The 23,784-nt window shown below is 40.1% G+C and overlaps 1 protein-coding gene across 1 annotated transcript; it reads right to left on the bottom strand.

Annotated features, from left to right (window-relative positions):
• Positions 1-1,577: 1,577 nt before the first annotated feature.
• LOC136436174 (uncharacterized) lies at positions 1,578-7,204 on the bottom strand. Its single transcript, XM_066429951.1, has 6 exons — positions 6,029-7,204; positions 5,609-5,704; positions 5,249-5,372; positions 4,118-4,364; positions 3,494-3,589; positions 1,578-3,110 (listed from the first exon to the last, which is right to left on the bottom strand). The coding sequence occupies exons 1-6, from the start codon at positions 6,182-6,184 to the stop codon at positions 2,885-2,887; spliced, it is 945 nt and encodes a 314-aa protein (XP_066286048.1). The 5' UTR covers positions 6,185-7,204; the 3' UTR covers positions 1,578-2,884.
• Positions 7,205-23,784: the final 16,580 nt, after the last annotated feature.

Here is a 23,784-nt window from a genome sequence, read left to right as displayed (position 1 = left end):
ACAAATTGAATGAGAGAACACAGTGTAACAACTAACAATGCTTTTATTCATCATGAAAACAGCAATAATTTGAATAAATCAATTGAAGTTGAACAGCAGTTGTTGTCCTGTCCTGTTTCTTTCCATATCCCACTGCTGTCAGGATCATCCTGTCAGCAGTGCATTTTTTTCTACTGCTGACAGGATGATCCTGCCAATAGCCTTAGGCGTTTATTTATGCATTTCGCGGGACGAGTTTTACGTTAATCTGACGATTTGCGGCACTGTCGTAACTCTTTGGTCATAGTTACAGGAAGCGTAATTTCTTGTTTTTTTTCTGGGAACAGACCAAAATCAATGCGCGCGCGGACGTCATCCATAAAAATTACTTGGTGCAGCCTTAGGAACAAATATAGACAACCTAGTAGACAATGATATGGATGATTTTTAGTTTGTACAATTGATGATGATGATTCACTGTGTTCTGCGGCTCAGAGGTTGTGGAAACAGCCTCTGGCTGCATTCAGTCTTTCTTCATTTCTTTCCACTGTGCCTTCTTTCCTTGTACAATTAGTCCTGATGAAAAGCATTGTTTTAGTCAAGATATCTGTATCACTCATCCAAGAGTGTAATTCATTTTCTTGTTTTGTATGCTAGGGTTCGTTATCCTTGCAGGTGATTTATTCCAGGAAAAATGAATTTTCGGTAACTGTTAAGAAAAGCAAGTCATATCAATTGATTAAGGTTACTCTATGCTTTAAAAATGTGTGTAAGAATTTAATTAAACTGTTTAAAGTGTAGATTTAAAAAAAAGGCCAAATGAACAATCAAAAATAATCAAAATAATGGACAACTACATTTGAATATGCAAGCTCTTTTATACAAGTGTAAGTTTATGTACTTAAAGATGAACTCCATATAGTTTTATACATGTACATGGATCTATTCTGCTTGTTAAATAGATGGAAATGTTAAGATTTATGTGCTTACTTCTTGGTAAAATGCTACAAAAACTGTTATTGCTTCATTTAAATGAGTCCTAAACCCTAGAGGGAGGAGTTACTTTCCAATAGATGATAATTTTAGGAAGTAGAAATGAACATTTTTTACAGTATACGATAAAGTACACACTAGTCCCGTGCCCATCCAAAAGCATTCAGTAGTCTACCAAATCCCCCAGGTGACCCACAGCCTATGTGTTTTTTATAATGTGCCTGACAATGCCTGACAAAAGTTAGATTACAAAAAGAATGTCAGGGTGGTTAAGAAAAACTCGTCTTGCTATGTGTTCTTTTATATCTTATTATCAATTGGCCTTCTTATTGTGCTTAACCACCCTCATTTACGCCGAAAATATCCAAGTTTAAAAATGTATGTTTATGCATAGGGAATACACTGGTAGGGTCTGCAGGGGTTTAGTGAGTATCATATTGTTTTAAAAAGCACACCTTGTGTAATTCACCACAAGCGGAATTCTGTACAAAGTCGGCTGATTATGTATTGATTGATACATAATCTAGTGGAAAATAACACCGCCTTCTGGAGTTTAGGACAAAATAAGTGATCTACCGATACCTAGAATAAAGAGGACTACAATGTTGAGGTTACAGCGTTATCTGATTTTTTGGGTATATTGTTTTACATACTTGGTAGAAGGCTATATTGCTAGTTTCTTTGGTGTCATGTTACATGTGTATGGTATTCAGATCTATTAGATACACAAATATAGAAGACATATGTAACGTTTAACAGTTAAACTAATAATCTTATCATATATGCCAGTATTACTGGAGGAACATCATAGCATCAAGGGTAAAACAAGCGAAAGCCATTACCGGGAGATTTTTTAAACAATGCTTTTGGCTTACAATGAGACAGAAATACATCTACCTGCAACTAACATAAATTCTATCTCCACTTTTAGCACTATTTTTCCACTTTTGACATGATCAGAACTTGTGGTTTCTTCTAAAATTTAGTTGAAAAATATAATCTTCTTATCATCTTTTCCTTCTATACCTCTTGGCTAAAGATTGCTATGTTTTGAACATATTTACAGTGAAAACATTACATGAAGTTGTCTTCAGTTTTTGGAATGATGTCAAGTTTAACCTGAGTGAGATGTTATTAGAATGAACAAAATCTAACCTATAATCCAGTCTATCGTCGCTAGGCCAAGGTTTGTTTGGGACAGACAGAGCTCTATGCCGCTGGGGTAATCATTTGCACTCAGTGGTTTTTTTATGCGGTAGTTGTTATGGGCCTCGTCGTGGCCAGTTCAACTCCTACTGGGCGCCAAACATTACCTTGGCGGCAGAAAACCCCTTCTGTCCCAACAATGATAGACTGGATGCCAGGCTCAACAAAATTAGGAATGTATCGCTAAGTTATAGATTTAACATATACTGTAATAACATAATTCCACAAGGGTACATAATTCCGCCACCCTGAAAAGACATGTCCAAACAGATCTCCAACCCAATGTTCCCCAGTATAATGCACTCCTTTATATCTAAGCTGTGCATACCTGGGGGGTTATGCACAAGAGATCTCTCAATCCCACTGTTGAGTGGCGGATTTATGGAACCTGGCAGATAAATGATAATGTAGTTTAAACATTTGAATGAGCAAAATAAAACATAAAAAGTTGTACAACAACGTTTTTTTGTAAACCGGCAGATTAATGTTAACAGAGGTTGCACTCGAATAAACAAAATAAAACAGAAAAAGTTGTGTAAGGACGTTTTTTGGTCAAAGCTTTTTTTTTTAGGTCCTAGCAGATCTATCTGTGGCAAAGACTATATTCGACTGGCAAGAGGAGGCGATTAAAACCCCTTTTGCCAGTTGGATACGGTCTTTGCAACCAATAGATCTGCTTGGAGATCATAACCGTCCACTTTAAGGTTCAGGGAGAGAAGTTAGCAGGGCTGTGTGGGGATTCTGCAGTCTGCTGGTGGTCTGCAGGACTGGCCGGACTGCGGGCATTGCGGAATTTCTGCAGCAGGGAGCAGTTGAAGAGGCTGAAGGGGCTGCTGAGGTTGAAGCTGCCGATGCTGTCATACGACATCTCCACAGCCTTCAGCTTTTGGCGGGCGTGTCTGGGGCGGTAGTACGGGGTGCCACCTGGAGATCTGGGTGAGAAGTGCAGCAACATTGTATGAAATCTGAGAAACAATTGATGTTATCCCTACACCAATATATGCAGATGAATACCAGTGAATATTGATGCGTTTTTCTGAAATGGTTAGAATTTTATCCCGACTAAGTACCTTATTTGCCAGCCATATTAGATTTTGTCTGCTTACCAACGAGCAAGTTTCTGCAAACAACTTTGTGATTCGTGCTAATTAGAAAAAGGGAAAAGGGATACCAAATGTGTAAAACTGCTTGGACTGAAAGGCACAAAAATCTGTCCAAAGTCATATTGCAGCAGTGGTGGTGTTAAAATGCCATGGTTAATCATTAATACCCATTACTAGTATTGTGTTATGTCAACTGAGAAAGAACTACATACCGTTTAACCCTAGTTGGTCTGAGCCGAAGCATCTGGTTGGAGGCAAGCAGTTCAGAGTGGACACTGTTGATGGAGGTGGTGGAGCCATGCATAAGCCTGGACAATAGCAAGAAAGGGTTAAGCTGCAGACCAATACTGTATATGAAATTCTTTTATGAATATTCCTGTTTTGCCATATGGATCAAATTTGTGGATCCGTGGGCAGGGGTTTGATCCCAGGGTCGGCCCCGGCACAGACATGTTGTAAGGGATTGCATTTGTCATTTCAGATGGTGATGTAAAGCCTGAAGCCTCGTATGCTGGAGCTTTAGGCGTTAGCCTTAGGCATCAAACCTCTGCACATAAAAGAACATTCACACTAATCAAGAAGGTAAGTGCTGACATGTGTGCCTGGCTAAAAATATGAGCCGTAGCGAAGCCGAATTGCACTACTAGCATTAAGTTTCAACGCAATTCAGGATCATGATAAAAGAAGAAAATTTTTTAGGAAGCATGATGCTTTTACTTTTACTTTTAGCAAATCTAAAAGTTAATACACAGTGGTATTGTATTTGTATTGTATTGTAATTTGTATGTAGCTAGCACACATCGCTAACCTGTGATTAAATCATAGAATGTACATACCCATTCTTGTCAGATGTCTTTTTCTTTGCAGCAGGTGCAGAAGTTGACTGCATGTTGGTTCTCTCCCTGAGTGCCATGGGTGTAGCCACAGGAGGGGGGTATGGTGGAGGGGGTGGGGGGACAAACTGGGGTGGTGTGGTGTAGGTATCCCCCTCCCCAGAGGAACACTTATCCGGGGTGGCAGGCTGCTCTTTCTTCGCTCTTTTTTCTGCCAGTCTCTTTGACTTTCTAGTCATGGTCCTTTCCTCTGAAAAATACAAATGATCTATCAACAGTTGGATCTAAATTTTCCTCCCAATGTGCATAACCCATCATTTTGTAATCCATCGTATCAAGTGTTATTTCACTACTGTACAGTGTACAGGGCTCGAAATGCTGGGTGCATGCGCACCTGTGTGCACCCAAAATTGGAGCTGTGCACCTAATTTTTGACTGTGGGTGCACTGGTGCACCTAAATATTTTTGTAGGCTATAGGGTAAAGGTACTATTGTACACTATATGGGAGGATATTCTTGAAATATAAGTATCAGAAAAAGCAAAATAACCTTTTGCAACAGTTGTACTTTCTTTGATGTATTACTGGTTTGAAAGTTTGAAGTTTCAACTTTATTTTGTGGTGCACCCAAAATTCTTTCTGTGCACCTAATTTTTTTGGTTGGGTGCACCAGTGCACCTATTTCCAAAAATGAATTTCGAGCCCTGGTGTATGTGAAATGTGACTTTGTATTTCACTTTGATAACCGGCCATATATTACATGTTATGCCCGTGAATAGTTTCATCAGGTTGGTAAATCACTGAAAAACATTTTTTTGTACACAACCTAAATGTTGATAACTAGATGACATTTCAGTGACAGTCCGCCACCTTCCTTGGGGCAATACTGGCTTTCTTTGTGCTGCAGTAGCAACACCTAGCTACAGTGTAAAGTGGAACAGTCAGCACGTTGCCCTAAGAAAGGACATTACTTAGTATATAATGTCCTTGCCCTAAGGAAGGTGACAGGAAGGCACCAAAATACCGGCTAGATTTAAACTCTTTGGTTTTGTTCAAAGAACTTTGTTATCCATTACAGAAAGTATATGCAATGCTTATAATGACAAGGATATGATCTGTGTTAAACAATTTTTACCTTGTGCATATTCAAACACTTTGAACATCTCCTCATGCAGCTCAGCCATCTTCACATGACTTTCCAACTCTGTCACTTTCTCCTTCCCATATTCATCACCCTTCACAGCAGTCATCAACTTTCCCTGGTTAATGCAGGGAAAAACAAGAATTAGCCAACATCTGTGCCACTTATAACACCACTTATATTATAAAGCATAATACAATTATTTTTATGTAGAGGTCTGTAGTGCTAAATGTTTCACAAAACTGGTCACCTAAAATGTATGGTACTATGTGTGATGAAGGAAGAGGCTTATAAATGTTATTAATTACAGCTGCAAAAGATAAATACAACTGATGATACATAGAGCATACGAACCTTGAGTTTTGAGAAGACATTTCCCTCATCTATTCTCTTCTTTCCCAGAACCTGTCTGTACAGCTCAGGGTTCTGCTTCATTGCCTCCTGCAGTTCCTGCAATGGACCAAAGGGAGTGCTGATGAACATGAGTTACATGACAGAAAATTACAATAAATTGGAAGACGGAGCCCTGTTGAATCTAATCTTCTTGGTGACCGTGAAAACAGTGAACATAAAGTTACAGAAAAAGAAACAAGAATTACAGTATGCAACTTAGAAATACATGTACATACCTATTTGTCTGCAAGTGACTCTCTACACTCAAGGGAAGGATTACATCTTTTAATCTTTTATAACTTGAATCATGCATAAAACGTTGTTTGGGTGTAAAAGAGGCGTGTTGTGTGGTTAATCAGATCAGAAAAGAAAGAGTTTTACCAGCAGTGCCTGTCTGGTGGCCTCTGACCCCTGTTTTTCGTACTCCTCCGCGGTGAGCTGGTTACTACAGTAGTGTGCACCCATGGGCAGGGCTGGGTCAAACTCACCCAGAACCTCCATTCTGAAAACTGATACATGTACATGTATATGGTACATGAATTGATGTAGGACAAAAATACATATACAAGTACATGTATATGTATATATACAAAAGTATACATCTTCAATCCCAACAGTACTGAAAGAGGGTCTGCATGGGGCGGTCCAGGTAGGGTTCAATTCCGGAGGGCATTGGATTGTTCTGCTATTTGGAAGGTATATTCATGGGGTGCCCCGGGTAAGCTATTCTGTGAACATAGATTTGACACAACTGTACGCTCCATAGTCTAAACCTCCTGGAATCAAGTCTATATCGTCATTAGCCCGGGTGCTCTGCGGGGCAGAAGGCGCTTGCCGCTGCCAAAGATACCTCGGCAGTGGAAGGCTCCTTCTACCCCGTAGAGCACATGGCCTAACAAATAAATGAATAAAAAAATTATAAATAAACTAACAACGATATAGACTGGATTCCAGATTAGCTCCATTTGGGCAATCTGGGGTTCGACTTCGTGACAGGAATAATTTGTCATGTACCGTATGCATTCAGGATAACAAATAACAGGCTACGTAGAATCAATGATTTACTGACAATGCTCAACATTGAAGTGCAGTGTGCCTGCTACGATTAGGCTGCACCAAGTAATTTTTATGGATGACGTCCTTTGTAGACCCAACATCTAATGCGAGAGCGCGAAAAAAAAACAAGAAGGGCCGAAAAAAACAAGAAGGGCCGAAAAAAACAAGATGTCCAGATTTGAAATATCATAGTCGACGACGCATGTTAGGACACAAATTGAATGAGAGAACACAGTGTAACAACTAACAATTCTTTTATTCATCAGGAAAACAGCAATAATTTGAATAAATCAGTTGAAGTTGAACAGCAGTTGTTGTCCTGTCCTGTTTCTTTCCATATTCCATTGATTTTGCAGGCCTACAGAAACACAGTATATTAAAAAGGACCTCTTTGGTCATAGTTACAGGCAGCGGAATTTCTTGTTTTTTTTCTGGGAACAGACCAAAATCAATGCGCGCGCGGACGTCATCCATAAAAATTACTTGGTGTAGCCTAAAGCTATATAGCTAGAAATATCCTGTATTTTACTGTATGATAATCCAGAAGAATCTAACAGAGTTCATGTAATAACGGAACCAAATGTCTGAACCTTCATCTCCTACGCAGGTTGTAGGGGCAGTGTCTGTTTGCACTCCTGGATGTTGCTGTGACTGTAGGACTGTAATGACAGATAATTCATCACATGTCTTTTCTGGTTATAAATTCATCACACAAAATTACCTCTATACCATTTAAGATTTCGTTTTAAAAAGATAAACTAAAACAGCAAAATTAGCTTGTACTAATGAGCCTTCGTAGAGGAACAAGAGTATATTATAACAGGTCTGAAGCGTTAATCTTTCAGCTACACATACACGTTTTGTCCTGAATTAGTGTAAACAAAAGGCAATGTCTTGGTCTTCTAGTGTTAACTTATCAAGACAACGGCACAATATTTTCATACAGGAATTCTCTTCAACTAAGGCCGTCCATAAGTCTATCCCCCCAGTTCACAACTTATCGGGCCCACCTTTCCGCAAACAAGGAAAAACATGTGACTTCGAGGCTTGGTAGATCTCACCTCGGCCTCCTGGCATCGCCTCCTTAACTCGCACTGATCGATATCCGTCTGATTGAAGCTTAGGAGGATGTTGTATGCGTCCTCCTTAGCTACTCCCCTCAGGTCTGCAAGCAGATATTGCGTTACATTCGTTCATGCCTGGTTCGGAAATAACTTGCCATCCATCCACTGCTTCATGATGCCGTCAGGCTCCTGGAAACAGCGCAGGCTCAAGTCTGCCACTGTTCTGTGTACACGCATGCTTAACGACACATGTTCCTTCTGGAATAAGATAGAAAAAGACCAATTCGATACAGGGCTCGAAAGTTCATTTTTTTGGAAAGTTGAGCACCCAACCAAACAAATTAGGTAAAAGGAAAGAATTTCAGGTGCTCCTCATAAAAAAAGATGAATGCCAGCAAAACAGACTACTTTATTATTATTATCAATGAAAGTGAAATGTACAACAACGGTAACTGTTAAATTATAACACTTCGGAATGAACAGGAGTTACAGAGTAATGATTATTAGGAATAACGAAAGGTACTTATAGAAAATATGAACAATGAATCATTACAAAAACAACAAAATATGTTTGAGAAGAGATTGGTCGTGCGGGCATATACAGTAATGTTGCATGATATTATGGTGTGTTGACGGCCGCCACCTCTACCGTACCTCCACCTGAAAATGCTGTTCTTTATTTTTCCGCGACTTTTCGGGCCATGGACCAATGATAGTCTCCAGTGCTTGAACTTGTTCTTCTGACAATTCGCTGTATCGTAGAAAGATACAGCTTCTGACTGTCAAGGAGGTGCTGTTTCCATCTGTAGAAAATCTTCAGGTTCCTGTGCGGTAGGATTGCGCATACATGCTCTTTAATTGGCGCAGTAGTTTTTTTGCGTGGTCGTATGTTCTGAATTGGTGTCAAACCTATAAGTAACACAGGTACATGGAAATAAACAAATCAAGCATTCTGCTGTTGTGCGAATTTCTGCGAAGAACTGAGTTAAGGCATTCCTAACGTCACGAGGCTGTGCATCCTGGTGAGCATTCTGATAGGGTTCATGAGGGATCACCATATATCTCGTACACTGAGGGACTCCTCCATCTCCCATTCAGTCTCACACACTTTACAATATGCGCTACTTAGTCGGTAATTAAAGTGGCACTCATTCCAACTCAGCTGGCCTTTATTCGGAAACCCTTCATGATCCAAGTGAGAAATGGGCTGGCTGGCTCTTTCGCAAACAGTCCCGCATAAAATTACCTGAAGACATCTGAGATCTCGCCTTTCACATTAAGCATATTTTGGGCAGTAAGATTCAATGTGTGTGCAAAACAAGGGAGGTTGTCATTCTGGCCTTGGTAGTGGCATACAATATTGCCCTCATTGCCCTCGCATTGTCATGGTCCTGAATGCAATTCCCCCTTGTTGCACTTCCCCCTTCTCCACATGTGGTGCCGATCACTCAATCTTGTTATGGTAGTCTTGGAGGCTAGAATCTTCGTGGTCTTTTGCTTCTTTGACTTTGAGGAAGTTGTAAGTTGTCCATAAACCCCTGGGCTCTTCCACATTTACTACTTCCCTTTCTGCCTGAACTTGATTGATTGAATGACCTGATTATGAATTGAAATTAATGAAAATAAGTATAAGGGTTAACTGCAAGACTTATTTCAAATATCGTACCCTCGGTCCTCTTGACAAGCCCTTATCAGGAATGTGTCTGACTGGAACAGTAATCCGTGAGGTCTCGTTCTTCATCTCGGAACGATTACCTATAACAGCGAAGATGACTACACACGTTAACACATGCGAACTGGTCTATGTGCTGATATTAATGGACTTGTACATTACACATGTGAAATATAAAGTAAAGAGCTAGAATCACTTCCTGACCCATACTTGAGCCTGGGACCCATACATTTGAACCAATACATGTTAGCATGGAAAAGGTGTTAACATTCTGAACACAGCAGATACAAGCTATAAGATACACTATATGTAGATGCTCAAGTATGGAACATCTTTCTATAATCTATTCCTTATTTTGTGTTCATCATTCGTATCAAACTAAGTGGGCACTAAGACTTCCAGTCTCGACACAAGCAAGTTAAAAAAATGCTCACTTTGTACTGTTAACATGTTTGTATTACAAATGCTCATCTATTCTTACCTGCTATCTTACATAATCACAAGTTCACAATAAATGTGAAGAAATAAAATTAAATGTCTACTTTTGCAAACAATTTTACACCATAAATTTTATCATTTGCTGAACCTTGACCAAGATGTTGACATAATCATAGGCCCCGATTTCCACAGATGCTGCTATTGGCCTTGTCTGCTCGATGACAGGGTTGTCCCTGATAATCCGCAACACGCTTCTTGACACGCTTCAAAGATCTTCAAAATAGTATGCTGAAAGCCACATGAAAGAAGTTGTCAATAAGCTAGTATGCGAGTCTGTTATGCTAGTATGAGATGCTTGTTTGTCGAGATGAGTAGAATATGTCCCATGTGTGAGTTTTGATGTCATTGGCCAATTCAACTGCTTTCGCCTTATACAGGCGCATTTCTTTTTCCATTTTATTCATTGGCCAGTTTGCACGGTACACATATCTGAGCTTATATCAATGCACTTTTTCCTTCAGGCTTCTCAACAAGTCCCACCAACATTTCTGCATATTAAGTCTTAAGTCTTGAACATCTCCCTAGCATAATTGCCAGCCATCATTAAGGTTCTTTCTAGCCCAGACTTTCCTTCCGATGTTTGTCTAGTTTAGGAGTAGAATGTGCCCCATGTTGTATTTAGCTAAGTCAACAATTAGATATTCAAATAATATGTTCTATTTTACTGCAAATAACGGCGATTTTTCAGGGGGGGAGATATTATCAGCCCAAAGTTACATCCTTGTCAAATCCAAAGAAATTATTGTCCAATTTACTCCAAGTTATATAAGAATTATTACTTTGTCATTACAATATCCCTTTCGCGAGCCTTTGTTTAAAAAGAAGAACCATCCCATTTGAATTCTTCCTAGAACGTTTAGTAAGGTTCCTGTCGCTGTGGAGATAATGATAGCCATCTGTATGAAATTTATCATCAGGTTTCAACCAAGATTCATATTATACAAACTATATCAAACTTACTTACACTATCTAGAAAATCTACTTCTACACACTTTTTACTTAAACTGCCACTAGTTATGTGTAAGGCCGTGTCAAATGTCATGTACAAAAGGGAAACAAGTGAAAATTCAAAGAGCAATACGTATATTCTTAATCACATATATGGGTCAATGGTGGACTTATACATTTCGTATGCAACCGCATTTTTTCCGAGGATTTTGACTGTTTGTGAAGTACAATCTGTGCCAAGATGAGCTGTCTATAGCTAGTTGGATGCTTCTTCTCACGGTTTTTATTTCAAACCTAGAAATGAGATGGCGTTGTCCACGTTACAGCGCAAATAATGCACCAATGAGTATGATAATCTTCTGTTTATCTCAATATGAATGTACAAAAAAAATTCCACCGTTGGTATGTTGATCATGATTGTTAACTACAAGCAGAGATATCTGTGTTTCTAAGAAGGCGACATCCCGACAAACCCTAAGTGAGCCTCGCGGAGTCACAACACCGAATATCCCCTCAGACACGATGTACGCAAGTGCCGCCAGAAAGTAGTGCGACTGAATAACAAAGCATCGAGTAAACAGCTGTTCCTATTTAATCTATCCGGCATTATTTAAGGATTGTGATTTATCTGTTCAGTAAGTGCATTAATTTCTGTAGAATTGTGTTTCATAAGGTTTAGTTTTTCTCTCGTGTTTTACAGTTTTCTTCTGACTAATCTGTGGCGGATGGATATGTGAGAGTGTCGCGTGGTCCAGCCGGCCAGACCACCCAGCTTCAATTGCAGAAGCGGGTCGCTGGCGAGAGGTTGCTGCCTCATTTAGACCTAACTAGTGGTCCTTTTGCCGTTGCAAATTGTCGTTCTTGGGTGTGTTATGTGTAGAATGACTCTGTGAGATGTCATGTCTGCACGTATGTAGTTGTGGACACAGTCCTGCATAGGAAAGTCTGCTATTTGTGCCGTTTTGAGTTGACCACGCCATTTGCTACGACATTTTCTGTTTGGCAGAATGTGGGATGTGTTTTGGTAGAATGTGGGATGTGTTTTGGCATGTTGTGACCTCTCCAAACCTTCTGGTTTTTGTCTTGTGTCTGAAGTTGCTATGCCTCAAGTTAGGAACGGTGTGTGAATTACCCTGTACCCTGTCGTTTTTTGATACTCACGGCCTAAAGAATTCTGTGAGACAGGCCGCGGCTGATATCTTCTCTGCCGGTACTATCCAATGGCTGAGGAATCGGCCATTACTGACATATTGACGGCATATGGTGTTAACATGTTGGCGAACCATCCAACATAACACATCGGTTTTGTCACCCGTGTTGTTTATGTGGAGCCAAATGATAAGAAGGTATCTTTGTATCAAGATAATCAAGTCAAAATATGCCGTTACGTTTGGTGAAGCGGGCGAGGTTCTGTACTTCGAACCACTCGCTGTTCCAACTGTCGCCACATGCCAAGCTGGCTAAAGAAAGGCTACTTTGTTGAATATACCGTCATTTATTCTGGTCAATTTCTATGGCGTTTTCTGGTTCGTCCCAGGTGCCAGGATGAGTGAGTTGCGAAACATTTACTAAACTGCCAAAGCAGCAAGTCGCAACATGCCTCTGGCCAGTTTGGGTAGTACATTTACAAATCTTAGTGTTATCCCGGCCCGTGTCTGTACATTTCCTGTACTACAAACGTACAGCACATGACATGAACTGCAAATAACATGAACTAACTGTGAAGATTTTTTTTTTTTTTGAAAGTACAACAAACTTTATTGAAACACTAAAGCAGAACTTCGATGCTTTCTCTGTTTAGTAAGCAGCAATATATACATACATGTCTATACATTCTGAGTCATCTGTCCCTAGGCTCTGTAGCAATTCTAGCCTGGGTGCCATCCTTTCAGAACACACTCTCTCACAGACTCACTCATACACCATAAGCGTTATCAAAGAGGATGGTACCAAGGCTAAAGCAATTCTACCTTTGATATAAATAATTTTCCCTATCTTTCATAAAAACTGTCACGGCTGAGGAAGAATACTGGAAGTCCACCCTCCCACACCACAGAGATACTGGAATCTTTTATTATCTGTACATCTGATGATCTGCAGCTTCTGCAGCCAGATGTGAAGATCATCTGGATAGAAACATAGAGACTCGTCTCTGCTGTCTCGTGTAACCGACGGTGGCAAGTCATACTTTCGTCACCCAAATAAGCATTTTTTTTCATCGAAGCAGATCTTGCAACTACAACTATAGGAGCAGCTATCTTGACAATCTTCTGTTGCAACTCCAGTGATTGAATCGCTAACATTGGTGAAAGAGCAAGTAACAAAACATCATATAGAATTAATTTTTTTTAGACATTATAGAAGAACATCCAGCTTACTCGTTTTATTTTAGTCAGGGTTATTCTTACAGCTGTCCAGCCTCTTGGAAACCCAGACTTCGGGGGCTGTGCCTCTGGCTCAGTGGGGGCTGGTCCAGTTTAATAGGCAGATGAGTTTGTTGGATGTTCAAATCATAATGTAGCGTATTTAAAAGAAATGTATTTGTTTTTGCTCTTGTTGTCAGAGTTCATAATTCTCACTACAGTCTACCACTGTTTAAGAAAAAACGATTAAGCTCACGAATTTCAATTCCGTCAGACTCCCATCATCCTGGGAGTAGAAATAATACACTAATTTGCTAGAAATCACGGATCAGTATAGGTTTATTCCTAGAGTGAAAAGGCATATCTCATGGTCCATGTTTTATACAATATTCCCTAAATGTGTAACCAACCTATATGTTAAAGCTCTAAAGTTCTCTGCCCTCAATCTTGCGTTCTCCGCTCAGCCTTCCGATCTCCAGGTTACTCCTCTGTAGGTGATAACCTCAAGGAATATGGAAAAACCTTAAAATAATAAAACAAGAATTGAAAACCTATTCAATTGAACTGAAGAATTCATTTGAAGAATTGAATTCTATAGCAGTTACAAGAAGAAGACACCAACCTCGGTTGTCTGGCCTCAACCTTTCATTCTCCGCTCTAAGCATTCCGATCTCCATGTTGCTCCTCTGTAAATATCTATAAAAATACCTCCCTGTGTAGGTGGCAGCTGTAATAAGATATGCTAACCATTGAAAAACAGCAGATATACAGTGAAAAGCCTTTACTGTATGCCTGCTGTGTTCTTATGATTAAGCATGTTGGTGCGCCCTAATATTTTCTTACATGCTGATGTTGCCTTTCTGAACCACGCGTTCAGAGCTCTTTGGTGGCAAGATTTTAGCGGCCTAGACGGGTTCACGTATACATTAAGAGAGCTTGTTGGAATTTCGGTATCTTCGCACACTTTGGACTGCGTGATGTTTCTTTGTGAATCGTACGAGCAGAGCTCTTTGGTGGGAAGCTTTAAGCCCCTTAGTATGCCTTATGTATACAGAAAGGGAGCTTGTTGGTATTCCCTTTTCCTTGCACACTTGGACCTGTGTGATGTCTCTTTCTGTGATGAATTTTTTAAAGTCCTCTTGAGTTGGAATCCTGGAAGAGAATCATGCACTTTAAGGTAACGTAATAAAACTGTGAGGTAGTATGAAAGCGAACTGGCAGGAATGCCGGTTTCAACAGAGAACTTTGCCTGCGTGATACTTCGTTCGCTTATGAATTTCTTCAGCTCAGCTGGACTGGAAACAGTGTTCATGGAAGAGAAACATGCACTTTAAGGTTACGTAATAAAACTATCTGATGTTCGTGATCTTGTGATATTTGTATATGATATAGTGAAACATCGAATAAATGTGTATAATTCCAAGATCTTCAGTACCTGAAATTTTAAAAAAGGGGATTGAAAAATTGTAGACTTACTTGTACCAACACTGGAAATTGCAGTTCCGCTCCATTTCTGTCACAAGCACTGGGAGTCAGCAACGGACGAAATATGTAAAATATGTAACTCTTGCAAACAATATATATCCACTCATTATTTTTCCAAAAACCGAAAGTCGATACTCTTTACTCTTGTCCCTCGGACCATTAACGTTAAGAGTACAAACAGACAACGCCATGGCGGAGGGAAAGGAAAGTTAAAGTCACTTCAAAATTTTTTAGACAGTCGTCTCGACAGACGAAGAGGAGAAATCCTCAATGTCGATCTCCTGCGAGATAGGCAAGGGCGGCAAGGGCACTTGAATCCAAGAATCATACTGTTCAATATTTACGTTTATTGCAGACCGAGGCCTCTGTCTGATCGCTCGTTTGTTCCCAGACTGATGAGCGGTCTGCTGCATATTGTCCGGGTTCGCATCAGAAACACTTTCCGCTGGGGAAAGCGGCCAATCAGATCTAGCCTGAAGCCACAGATACGTCTGCAGACACATCCTCAAACACTTGGAAAGAACAGAGGCATCTGAGACAACAGTGGCAACAGGCGCCTGAATGTCGTATTTCAACTTGCTTCATTCAGCTTTCAGCTGCTGCTGCTATTCCCAACCCTTAAAGAAATGACGATTGAGATGTCCAAAACTGAATCGATATTTCTTAAATCGCAAATATTCCTCTGGATAGAAATGGTCTATCACTTCTAGGAGTTCTTTAGCCTTGCCCTCTGGCTAATCATTTGCCTCCAATTTGTTAAATTGTCTCGTCGGCCATTAGTGCATATGGGCCACGTAACACTAGCTCTCTGGCCTTTGAGAATAACACTCTTTTCTTAGTTCCTGTATCCTCTTCTCTAGCTCTTTAGATATACCAGTGTATGGCCGTGCTCTCCTCCGTTCTTGGCCAGTATGCTTCTGCCTTGGCTCATTTTGATATGTGAAAAATATGCATTGTGATCAAGTGGCATTAGTTCTGTTACTGTAGCTACAGAACTGATCTCGTTGTGCATGTGTTTCTTTGCCGAGATGCTTTGATAGCTCTTCACGTAGACTACCATCTGCAGCCACAAAGGCCTTCCTGTGCATTTTAAAGATCGCCCTTTCCACGGAATAAACTATGACAGAAGTATAGCATAATAACAGTTATCACATATCAAAATCACAGGTTTTAGATTTTTCGAAGAGACTGTGAGAATGTATGCGAAACACCTACTGCGGGTTCTCGCAGACTTTCATTTTTCGTCGCGTGCTATTCCAAAGAATTGAAGTACTTGGCCTATATGAAAATTAGGACATTCTATATAACGTTGATTTCGTTTCTGCCTGAAATTGTGAAAACAATGCGTGGGGAGCTGTGCTTGCTCTGATTCATGTAATATGAAAGTGAACTGACCGGAATTCCTGTTTCAGTACACAACTTTGCCTGCCGGATGTTTCTGTCACTTATGAACTTCTTCAACTCCTCATGCGTTCAGAGCTGTTTGGTGGCAAGCTTTTAGCGGCCTAGACTGGTTCATGTATACATTAAGAGAGCTTGTTCGAATTCCGGTATCTGCAGACACTTTGGACTGCCTGATGTTTCGCTCAGTAATGAAAATCATTAATTCCTCTGGAGTGGGAACAGTGTTCCTGGAAGAGTTACAACTTACATGCACTTTAAGGTTAAGTAATAAAACTATCTGATGTTCGTGATCTTGTGATATTTGTATATAATGCAATCAATTATCCATCATGAAACATCTAATACATGTGTATAATTCCAAGATCTTCAACCTTACGAAAATTACCAAATTGAGTCGGACCATGACTATGACTATGACATTCCTTTTCAGATTGTCGTCTGCTTTTCGTATGCAGTCAGTCTCTGTGTGATTATAGTCTGTTGAATGAGCTGCAGTCATCCCTGTGCAATCTTTTCGCTCCTCTGGTGTTGTTACAAGTTGAATGCCCTCCCTGATGTTGCAAATGTGATGGGAACCATTAAATATATTCGAAGAAATTTGTGAAATTAGCATTTGTTTTGCAACGAAGCACAGCCTGCAACTATTGATTGCAACTACAGCTATCTTGACGATCTTATGACCAAACTCTACTGATATGACTGAATCGTTAACATTGGTGGAAGAGCAAATAACAAAGCATAATTTTGAATTAATTTTTTTCGATATTATAGCAGAACATCCAGCTTACTCGGGGTTTTTAGTCAGGGTTATTCTTACAGCTGTCCAGCCTTTTGGAAACCCAGACTTCGGGGACTGTGTCTCTGGCTCAGTGGGGGCTGGTTGAGTTTAGGTAGATGAGTTTGTTGGATGTTTAAGTCACAATGAAAAGTATGAAAAAAAATGTTTTCTGTATTTGTTTTTGCACTTGTTGCTAGAGTCATTAATCCTCACTCTTCACTCCACCACTGTATTTCTAACAATCTAAATTACAAAAGGAGAAATGGGGGCGAATGTGATGGTCTCAGGAAAGCGGCTTGCGAAGCACAAAAATAAAGGGGCAGCCACTGGGTATCCCTAATACAATGTTGTCAATTACTATGGCAACTAACAACTTGTCGGCGTATTTCGTTCTTCACAACGCATCTGTTTGGTTCGTGTTGGTAACCTTTACGCGAGTTCTTTTAAACAAGATGATGAAAACTCCAAAGAAGTCAGCATAAGACGCTTCGAACTCAATACTTTATAGTTGAAAAGAAAATGTACAACAACGGTAACTGTTTTAAATTGTAACAATTCGGAATGAAAGATACAGGTATGGAAATTATAGAGTATTAATGATTAAAAATTACGAAGGTACCTATGGTAAATATGAACAATAAATCATTACAAAAACAACAAAATATGTAATAATGATTATATTAAGTCCGGAAGAGATTATTCGTGCGGGCGTTTACAGTGATTATCTAACATAGAAAACTAAAGAAACTGTTCTCTGCTTACCTTGGGTTTGGTGGCCTTTCCCAGCCTTGTCCACTGCACAACTGAATTCCAATCACATGTGTGCCGCTCTTCACACCTCACACGTCAACTCTACAACAATAGTAAGGGACATTTCATTTTCCTCTGCTGATCTCAACCCATCTAGCAGAAATAATTCTCACATAGGAAACAAAAGGAACTATTCTCATGGTTTGTTCTTCATATGTCAGAAGATACCAAGTATCCCCAACTGCTCCGCCGTCTGCTTCTGGATCGGTTTCTCTTCTCATTGTCTGAATTGTTTGAAATATCTTCTGCGTTGCCATCCCTGTGTCTAATAGCCTCCTATGTACTAACAGAATGCGCGTCAAGAGCTCCAGCTGGTTACCATTATCGGTGAATAGTCTTGTCATGACCCCTTTCTGTCATCTTAGACTGCATGGGGCACAAATGACCTAGTAAACATAATTTATGTCTAGAAACGTCCATCTCTACTTGAGCAATACACATCGATCACATGGATGGAATTCTGAGTAGGAAGTCTGCATTAATTTTGTTTCTGCACCTGAATAAGTCATACAGTTTAACATCCCTTCGGTATAACATAGCAGCTTCATGAGAACTCAGTGGTAAGTAAACGTAATATACGTAAAATTGTCAAGGACTTCATGTCCAACTCCAGGTGTTCTTCTTTCCCAAGACATCACAAATGGAAACTGTAACAGTGTAAAAACAATCGGTTGACTGAATAAGTAATATATTCATTTACTTAGTAAAAACGTTATACCAAAGTGAAGGGGTAAACAATTATACATGTATGTTTGATAAACAGTTCCAATATACTACAATTTTGTCAAGAAATCGTAGTAACAGAAAATATAAGCCCAGACAAATGGGATGATAGACTTGAGGACATGTGTCGCACACCTTTGGGCCTGCGCCAAGATGCCCCCACATGTCGCGACTGTACATAGTGTCACCGCAATGTCTGCAGTTCATCAGTAAGGTTGGATTCAAGCCCAGACTTTCCTCAAGATGTTTGTCGAGTTTAGGAGTGGAATATGCCCAACGTTGTTGAATTAAGCTGTAAACAGTTCGATCTTCAAATAATGTATTCTTTTACTGCAAATAATAGCAGGGGGAGATATAAGCTGCCCAAAAATTAAATCCTTGTCAAATACAAAGAAATCATTGTCTAATTTACTCCGAAGACCGTCGTATTATCGATAGTTCTTTCATTGAAGTATTGGATTTACGTTCCGTATCGCAAGTTATGAACAAGCTATTTAGAGAAAAATTAACAACAACCATACTTTCTTCATAATACGCAAGTATCCACATGCTCTCGTGTCATTGTGTAATCTGTTGCCTGTCGTTGGTGAACGCTGCAAAGTGATACTTAATGCTTTCGATTTGGTGACGTAGTTTAAGACACATTCCGGTTTGCAGAACTTTGTAGAGCTGCTGCATCATTGGCAACATTTTTTGCCACGGGTAGTTGTTGTGAATTTAGTCATCACCAGTGATGATGTTGTATTGGTCGTCAGCCCTAACAGCTGCTAGTGTCTGTAGCAGGCTGATGTAATATTTAATTAAATACTCAAATCTGTCAACGGATGTTGATTGAATAGAGTCGGTTAACGGACGATTTGGTGAGATGGAAATACTCCAGTTGTAATACATCTGGTTGATACTCTTTTTACCATACAAACTTACAATGTTCACACACCTATGTCAGCAGACTTCCTCCTTGCATAATGCAGAATGACGGCAGTGTGACTGTCAGTCAGCAAATCTATTCGATGATATGTCATCTTCTTTGTGCTTTCGAAGAATGGTTGCAGGAAAGATAGAATTTGCATGCATCACAACATATTCTAGGGGATGTAGGGAAAATAATTAGTTAATATTCTGATGTCATTGTGTAACCTGTTGCCTGTCATTCGTGAATGCTTCAAAGTGAGTGTTCATGCTCTCAATCTGGTGGCGTAGTTTAAGACACTTCCTGGTAGGCACAGCCTTGTAGAGCTGCTTCATCAGTGGCAATTTTTTGCCACGGGTGGTTGTTGTGCATTTGGTCATCACCAGTGATGATGTACTTGTCGTCAGCCCTGACCGCTGCTAGTGCCTGTAGCAAGCTGATGATGTAGCATGGGTTCCTGTCAATTCTTATGCCCTGTTGTGTGAAAAAAAAAATATTGGCTGTTCCGCTGTGATTATGAATGCGTTTTCCAACCGCTTGCTAATTCTATCTCTGTCGGTTCTTTACTGTTCGTTTAATGCGGTAGTATCTCGTGTATGTTATCCGATGTGAATTAAAAGAAGAAGCAATTACTGGCTGTGAACCCGTGGTTGTCTGGTCTGTTGTAGACCTGGCTGTCTACCTAAACAAACTTCGATGTACTAATAAACTGTACATAGCAACATGACTAATAGATGGATTCCTGTGTCTTTACCTTTTAAAAGAACACGCGCACATAGTAATATGCTTAAACCTTTAGTAATGCCACCACTGAACTCTAGGCACTAGCTTGTATCTAGTGCGGATGATATGCCCTAACTTGTGCCTTAGAGGTCTCAAACAGAACACTGTCATACCGCCATAACCCCTTATCACTAGTCATATAAAAAATTGTAATGTTAATATTATGGCATATGTTCATATATATTATTACCGGGGGTATAGCTTGGAGGAGAAACGTCGAAATTAATGTCAATACTGTGACATACAAAAAAAATCAGACCCAACCTGAAGACTTTGAAGGCGTGTTCATTACTTTGTTTATTTCATTTATTTATTGAGCTTCACAGATTTTAAGAAACAAAATCTGTGAGGAGCCGGCCGAACAGAAATAAAACCACTGCTTCCCATGGAGTCGTAGTATGATATACACTTACCCTGCATGTCGTTGATCTGAACACAAAGGAAAAGCTGCTGTTACGGTCATCGCTGCGATGTCTAGCCTAGGATAGTGCGTAATCTGCATATATTTACGTTATATCTTCTCACTTGGATTTTGACATGCCTTTCATAACATAAGTGACATATCTGAAAATGATCAGTTAGTAATTTGCTGTGCCGTCCACACTTCAACTCTATTGGCTCTCTCACAAGCCTCTGTGAAGTGTAAGGGCGCAGTTTAGGACTTCCTTGACCTTTAATATGAACAGACTTTGATATCCCAATAAAGTGAGATGCCTACTGTGGTCAGTCATGAGGCGAATTTACCAGCCATGAGGCGTACATACAGATACATGTAAGCAGTGTATTTGAATTCGCTCTAAAAGGAATGTTAAATTACTAACCAACTCTAGCACCTGAAAATCTAAACCGAGGGGGAAATGCTTTCACTGACGTGCCCTCAAAGTCAGGAAACTACGCTGAACTTGTTCAACTAGAACAGACCACTCTATTAGTATATAATGAAGAAGTTCTTGTGTACTTACATGTAAGCAGTGTATTTGAATTCGCCATCGAAGGAATGTTAACTTGAGCGCCTGAAAATCCAAACCGACGTGCCCACTCTAAAAAGGACATGATTATGATATCCCTATTTAGTCTTTTTGGCGATCTCCTTCTCCTCATTCCTGATTTTCCGGCAGCGTGAATTGATGAGGGACGTCATCTTTCGCCTGTGGGCCTCTTTTGGTTTTTTAATCATCCATTCTGTTAAAAACATAGAATAATGCGTTAATTATGAAAAAAGATTCAGGGCGGATAATAAAACTAGACAGATTCTCCACGTCTACGATCATACCGCAGTAACTTGCTTGACAGTGTTCAAAGCCACTCAATGTTATTTTGCAAGACCTCTCGTCCTAGATAACATTACGGACTTAACTCTTTTAACATCATTTAAAACAGATTTAAGTAGTATGTGTAGCTCTAAGACTTGTAGTTGGAAACCACAGGTGTCTTTCCGCAATCGCGTCACCATTTCATTATAGCTTATACTTGCACTTATCTATAAGCATCGCAGAGCTTTATACATTAAATAATTATGGAGATAGCAAAATTGATGGAGTGATCGCAAATACCAACATAATCGGTATGTTGATTTATTAAGACTAAACCACTCACTCAAGTATGGCCTCCATCTTGTTTTTTGTCGAGGCAGTTCTCCTCGCCGAGGAATCTGGTGATAGCAGACTGGTACTTTGGCGGTGATTCGGCGAGGTGCTGCTCCGCATATGCCAGCACACCGGGCAGCACCTTCACCTGCCTGGTAGGGTCCCCAATGAAAACTGTGAGTGCACAATAGGTATATACAGGTTTAGGTAACAAATACGGTGTCTGATCATGATCAGAGCAGCGCGTCACAATCACACAGAATCAGAGCAGCGAGACACAATCACACAGAATTACAAACATTATAGTCGACAGTGAATACAGGTTCCATATGCTAAGAAACAAGACAACAGAATACGACTAGTGATCCTTTCCAAAAAAACACTAGCCAGCTGACCATCACTATAGAATTAATGATGTGTCTGTCTTCACACCTCAGGTCTGGGGGACAAATAATTTCGAATATGCAGGTGGTTCCATTTGTGAGATGTGATCCTCCTTTCATGAGAGAAAATTTGCCTAAATAGATGATTAAAATTCGTACCCATTAGCTCTCTGTTTGGAGTTGGAGGGACTGCCTGTGGTGACTGCTGGTCGCTGGGATCCGTCGGCGACAGGGGATGGGTGTTTCTAGGGCTGTGTAGCTAGGTAAGTTGGTAGAATTCTGCTGTGTGATTGAGGTGCCGGGACTTGCAGGAAAGGACAGGTCCTGCCAGTTCACTGAGTCACCATGCGCGGTCTACAGGGCGCCTCTGACAACCTCACCCAAGGCCAATTGTGTGAAATATAAAATAAAAAAAGTCCATACTCGTATGCTAAAGGCACTTTCTTCTACTCTGACTTGCAACAAGGAAATGGGACATACATGTATTCAGTTGATGAACATATCAACAAGACTTTGGCCTGCTTTGACAATAACTAATGATTTGGCATAAGGATACTTGCACATGCACATGCAGACAAACCTAAGTCAATTATACATCCAACGAAAAAAAGTTACTTACCACTCAGAGCATACAAGGTCAGAGGGGATAAGGATGAAGGTATTGTTGACTGCAGCCTGTAATGTGTTAGCCTCCACTCTCTCAGGTCGGTCAGTCCACCTCAATGTAGTGCTGCTGCACAAATCCAGCCGTACGTGCCTTCCGGCGTGCCTCCGGATTCCTCTCTGCTGCCTGCGCTGCTGCATGATCTGCGCTTTCTAGAGACTTATTGAAATTCAACATTTGCTGGCATCGTTATACTTCTGCGTGTAACGGAGGACCCCCCTCCAATATACCCCCACAGACACCCCCTGTAATACTTACACAGCGGGAACAGCTCCATTTTACGTCTGGAATCTCTTCCAGCACAAGGCCCAGACAAATGGGATGGTAGACTGGAGGACATGTGTCGCACAGTATGATCTTTCCGCACACGGCACAGAACTTTAAATGGTCGGACCGAAAATAGCCAGAAACATTTATTAAATCTAACAAATTAAAGCCTTAATGAGACAAAGGTAGCAGGGCAATACACAACCAAAATGTTTTTGTTTTTTTCATATAAATAATTCAAGAATGAATAAGATCGAAAAATTGAAGACCTAGTCTGATCCTATCCATAGAGATTTGACATTTTTAAAATTTATTATTACTCTGTCATGTTAAACCATATAGGAACATAAACGATATAGCTAAAGTAAAGACATCTTACTACACCGGTACCCAAGGGTTCTGATTATATATGGATTGGTTTTGTTTTATATTCTTATTCTGTGTCTGAGTGAGGTAACGTTATTGCCAGGACACACACACACAGTGAGCCTTTAAAGAAGCAGCTCTTTGTATTTATTTGAATGGCAAATGCGCCTTGTATTGGTGTGTTATCAATAGATACAGAGGCACAGTTGAACTAAATGTTGTTTTGAAGCAGAGAAGCTTTGTCATCCTGCGTCCATGTGGTTTCGAGATCTTCTATAACGAGCTCCAACATGTGGTCGCTGAAGTCTGCAGGTGTTAGTGTTGTCCATATACTTACTTAAATTCTCACCTATCAACAGAGTAGGAAAGCACATTGA

The sequence above is a fragment of the Branchiostoma lanceolatum genome, chromosome 6, assembly GCF_035083965.1.
Source record: "Branchiostoma lanceolatum isolate klBraLanc5 chromosome 6, klBraLanc5.hap2, whole genome shotgun sequence".
NCBI lineage: Eukaryota > Metazoa > Chordata > Leptocardii > Amphioxiformes > Branchiostomatidae > Branchiostoma > Branchiostoma lanceolatum.
Note: the sequence above shows the minus strand (reverse complement) of the source record. Positions and strands in the feature narration are given on the sequence as shown.